Source organism: Salvia splendens, chromosome 16, assembly GCF_004379255.2.
Source record: "Salvia splendens isolate huo1 chromosome 16, SspV2, whole genome shotgun sequence".
NCBI lineage: Eukaryota > Viridiplantae > Streptophyta > Magnoliopsida > Lamiales > Lamiaceae > Salvia > Salvia splendens.
In genome coordinates, this window is record NC_056047.1 from 506,418 (window position 1) to 511,627 (window position 5,210).

General features: G+C 42.7%; 1 protein-coding gene across 2 annotated transcripts; it reads left to right on the forward strand.

Annotated features, from left to right (window-relative positions):
- Positions 1-480: 480 nt before the first annotated feature.
- On the forward strand, positions 481-3,487 carry LOC121772405 (trifunctional UDP-glucose 4,6-dehydratase/UDP-4-keto-6-deoxy-D-glucose 3,5-epimerase/UDP-4-keto-L-rhamnose-reductase RHM1-like). Of its 2 annotated transcripts, none has more exons than XM_042169503.1 (2): positions 481-693; positions 1,369-3,487. In XM_042169503.1, the coding sequence occupies exon 2, from the start codon at positions 1,384-1,386 to the stop codon at positions 2,818-2,820; it is 1,437 nt and encodes a 478-aa protein (XP_042025437.1). In that variant the 5' UTR covers positions 481-693; positions 1,369-1,383; the 3' UTR covers positions 2,821-3,487. The 2 variants fall into 2 exon arrangements, with proteins under 2 accessions (XP_042025437.1, XP_042025438.1); XM_042169504.1 differs by having other exon boundaries at positions 481-636.
- Positions 3,488-5,210: the final 1,723 nt, after the last annotated feature.

The window sequence follows — 5,210 nt, forward strand, 5'->3', positions numbered from 1 at the left end:
AACGTTCAGAACAAACATTCTTCAATTCTTCAGTACAATTATGGTTTTAGATAAACAAAACTGACCCAAATCGAAAATTATAAACAATAGAATTGAAAGAAAGAAAATCAAGATATCTTGAAAAAAGAAACCTGAGCAAGAGCGTGATGATGGTCGATACGGTCGCTTGGACGGAGTTGGTGCGCGGCGATGGTTGACGGCAGTGTAATGGTGCTCGTGGAGGGTGGAAGGCTGCGGCGGAAATGGAGGTCGACGGCGGTGTGCGCGTGGAGGGTGGAAGGCGGAGATGAAGATCGAATCGATCGTTGAAGTAAGGTGGTGTTCGCGGCAATGGTTGATAACCGCTTCTTGATTTAAAAGCTATAAATACTTAATAGGCTATGTCAAAAGCCCATTTGAGCCCATGTGAAAAACCCATTTCACGCAATATAAGTTTTATTCCACACACCTAAATAATTATTTTATTAGCCTTATTGCATTTCAAAAAATAAAGAAAATCACCGAGATCCTTGGCTTGTTCATTTATAGGGGCAGGAAGGTGATCGACATTCCTCACTTCTCGCTACTCAAATACAATTTTCTTGGTCTACATCAGTTCCTCTCTCATTCATTACAGTTTCCTCTTGTTTTCAAGGGGTAATATTTTGATTTTTTTTGAATTCTTTTTTCTCTGGTGAATCTGAGCCGTAAGATGTAAGTTTTCTGAGATCTTATTTGCTAGATCTGCTTCACGGTTCTGACTTTTTGTTGTTTTTTGTTGTTGAGAATTCAATGCGTTTGTTTTGTTGTGTTTAATTGCAGATCTAAATCGTATAATTTAGTTTAGGTGTTGGTTTAAGTTCGTGTGTGCTGATCAGTAATCGATTATATTTTATTTGATTGGATTTTGAAAGTTTAGCTATTGATTTTGTTGTTTGATTGGGGGATAGTTAGCTAGCTTAATCATGCTTAATTACTTCCTGATATGGAAATGCCATGCGTTTAATTATCCAGACTAGTCTTTTTTTCTACATTGGGGGAAAAATGATGATTTTTGGTGAGTTTCTGTGAAAATTGTTTGTTTTTATTAGATCCTGAAAGTTTTGAGTTAGGATTTGTTATTTGATTTGGGGATGGTTAGTTAACTTACTCATGCTTAATTGCTTCCTGCTATGGAAATGCTTTGCATTTAATTGTCGACTAGGTTTTGTTTTTTAGGTTGGGGGAAAAACAGATGATGTTTGGTGATTTCTGCAGAAATTGGTTCTTTTTATATTAGATTTTGAGATGGAAAAACTTGATGTTGATAGTTTGCTTTTTAGTCTGAGGATGAAGCGAACATTTAAGTTTCAGGGTTGATTCTGATATTTATGCACAAATTTGTTGCAGAATCCCCAGGTGAAAATGTCGACGTACACGCCCAAGAATATCCTTGTTACTGGGGCTGCCGGATTCATTGCATCACATGTTGCGAATAGGCTAGTTCGGAACTACCCTGAGTATAAGATCATTGTTCTTGACAAACTTGATTACTGTTCCAATCTGAAAAACCTGTTGCCATCCAACTCTTCTCCCAACTTCAAGTTTGTTAAGGGAGACATCGGTAGTGCTGACCTCGTGAACTACCTTCTCATCACTGAGAACATTGATACCATTATGCACTTTGCTGCCCAGACTCATGTTGATAATTCATTTGGCAACAGCTTCGAGTTCACCAAGAACAACATCTATGGCACCCATGTCCTGTTGGAGGCTTGCAAGGTGACTGGAAGTCAGATCAGGAGGTTTATCCATGTTAGCACTGACGAGGTCTATGGGGAGACGGATGAGGATGCTGTTGTTGGCAACCATGAGGCATCACAGCTGCTCCCCATGAATCCTTACTCAGCCACGAAGGCAGGGGCAGAGATGCTTGTCATGGCCTATGGTAGATCTTATGGATTGCCTGTGATCACAACCCGTGGGAACAATGTTTATGGTCCGAATCAGTTCCCCGAGAAGTTAATTCCCAAGTTTATCCTCTTGGCCATGAGAGGACAGACGCTTCCTATCCATGGCGATGGCTCTAATGTGCCGAGTTATCTTTACTGCGAGGATGTTGCAAAGGCATTTGAAGTGGTTCTCCACAAGGGAGAAGTCGGCCACGTGTACAACATTGGGACGAAGAAGGAAAGAAGGGTCATCGATGTTGCTCAAGATCTATGCAAGCTGTTTAACATGGATGCTGATAAGAGCATTGAGTTTGTGGAGAATAGGCCTTTCAATGATCAGAGGTATTTCCTTGATGATGAGAAGATGAAGAATATCGGTTGGGCCGAGAGGACCACTTGGGAAGAAGGGTTGAGGAAGACGATGGAGTGGTACATTAGCAACCCCGACTGGTGGCGTGATGTCTCTGGTGCTCTGATACCTCACCCTAGAATGTTGATGATGCCCGGTGGCGCGGAGAGAGTGTCTGAGCAGTCTGAATCGGGATTGTCTGGTAACGATAACAAGCCTAAGTTGTTGGTCCCGGATGCCAAAAACAGCGCCTCGCCTAAGTTCTTAATCTACGCCACGCCACGCCACGGAGGAAGTGGACGGACGATGAGAACGTTGCGCTGTCGAAGGCGTGGGTGTCGGTTTGCGATGTTCCTCTGGTTGCGAACAACCATAGGATCGTCAACATGTGGGCTAAGATTGCAGCCTACAGGAGGAACTGCCCGCATGGGAAGGTATACACCGGGGATGAGTGCCGGAAGGGATGGGAACGCATCGCGGTTGGCCGATTTTCGGGCTTGTACGCCAACGCCCTCCGCATACAGACTAGTGTGCAGACTGAGGAGGACGGCCGGAGGATAGCGGAGAGAGCATTCCCCGTGCCGGGGACTTATAAGGATTTCACCTACTGGAACTCCTATCTGGTGGTGCTGAAGGACTCCGAGAAGTTCCGGGCGGGGGTCGACGCTGGGTGGCCGAAGAAGCAGAAGCTGAACTATTCCGGCGATTACAGCGGCAGCAGCGGCGGTTCCTACGACCTCTCCCCGGATGCTTAGGATTTCCCGTCCCCTCCATCGTTTGCTCGCTGCACTCGCCCGGTTGGCCAAAGGCAGGCGCAACGGGCAGCGAGGGGAGTCTCCCCCCCTATCGCCCCAGGAGGTCCAGTCGGCAACCCTCCACCCGAGCTCAGCTTCTTCTCGCGCCAAAAAATGCGGGAGCAGATGTACAAGGTCTTCCAAGAATGGAGGGCCGCAACTGACCCCATGGAGAAGAGGTTTCTTCACTCGATGCTCGAGAGTATGCGGGTCGATTTGGATGCCGCGAGGGCACAGTTGGGAAGCTCAGACGCGGGCTCAGATGCCCCGGGTAGCGGCGACAACGGCAGCGAGGACGGCGGCGACGAGGAGTAGAGAGAGCCGGGGCTCGTCTGTGGAAGCCTGGTTTTTTTTTATTATGTAATTTTTTTTAATTAATGTACCTTTTTTTATTTAAATGAAATTAATGAATTTTCCCATATATGTCTCGTAAATTTAATTCCGTAATTTAGTGTAAATTTAATTCCATAAATTTAGTTGTTTTTGAATTTTTTTTATTGCTGCTAGCCTTAGGCTAGCTTATTTGCTTAAAATGATGATGTTGCGTGTGGAATTGTAGTCTATCTGTCTGTATGCAGACGCCCTCCCTCACCTCACCTCACCTCACCTCACATCCTGCCAAACTACACACACATCGACACTTGTGCTCACCCGCTTTCTACAATTACCAACCTCATGCGCAAAAGCAATTCACCACCGCCCTCGCCCCCGCACCATCTTCTCTCTCCCGATAAACCCCACCTCTTCATCAAAAATCTAACACCACCGCCTCTGTTGATTTTTCTGCTGCTGGTTCCCGAGCAATGAAGATTCAGTGCAGCGTCTGCGAGGCGGCGGAGGCGAAGGTGCTCTGCTGCGCCGATGAGGCGGCGATGTGCGCCGACTGCGATCAGAAGGTGCACGCCGCCAATAGGCTCTCTGGCAAGCATCAGAGGGTTCCTCTCTCTGCTTCTTCGTCGAAGATGCCCAAGTGTGATGTGTGCCAGGTAAATTGATCGCGATGCTTTCAGATCTCAGTTTTCTGCATTCAATTGTTTGATGTTTGGTTTGTTTGAAGCTATGAAGAAAACCTGATCTAACGGGGATTGAATTGAATTACTTAATCGTATATGCTATTGTTTTCGATGGAAAGCATGTATGTTATATGGATTATATTTCTGTAATGAAGCATGTTTGTAATCAGTGTTGTAATGTAAGGTAAAACTCAAAATCTTGTAATTCCATATTTGTGAAATGACAGTTCCCATCTGTTGTATATTTTCATTATTTTCATGTTGAAATCTTGCAGAATAATCTAATAGATTGGTTGCAAAATCAGAATAAAATAGTTTAGTAATTTCCATACAAATTTTAATGTTGATATACAAAACTAGAATTTCCTATCCCAAATTACATACTCTTGTAACTATAAGTAACTATATATTGCTTGCATATTTTTCTAACTTTCGAAGAGGGCTCGAACTCGGCACCTCATGCAATAATGTCTAAGCTCTTTGACGCTAAGACAAAGGCTCTGGACAATTACATTTCCTATCTCAAATTACATATCTTGCTCTGTTCTATTTAGAAAATTAGACGAAGTGTCCATTGTAGACTATAAAATGTACTCCTAGTATCTCATTATTTAATTTCGTCATTAAAGTGTAAATAAAAAATTGGCCACAAAAGTGCATTTGCTGCTACTTATTTTATGGGGCTAACAACATTAGATTTCATCATTCATTAAATCCAAAATGTTGTATATCTTTGAATGTAGTCTCACCCCACCCACCCTAACCCCTAAGCATATAAATTAATAGCTACTTTCATGATGGTTAGGCCAACTCCAATTTAGTACTTATCAATTAATTAAATTTTTACTTACAATAAATTAATGATATAAGACCGATCACATCCAGAAACCAACTCGTAAAGTCAGATACAGTAAAGAAGTTTATCGATGGCATTAGAAAGTATAGTTGCATCGATTTAGTCTTATAATCATGGAGTCTCGTATCCCACTCGAGTGCATTAGTTAAATCTTATTAATTGTTATCATAAATTAGGATTCATTAATCCAGTTATGCCTTATATTTCATTTCTTCACATTTAATATGTCACTTTTAAATGACAATTTTTTAATTAGATAGGGTTGGTCATTTCGGAATTAGGGTTTAT

What these genes read in the sequence shown, in the direction of transcription:
- LOC121772405 (XM_042169503.1), top strand. Translation starts at nt 1,384, where the DNA reads ATGTCGACGTACACGCCCAAGAATATCCTTGTTACTGGGGCTGCCGGA.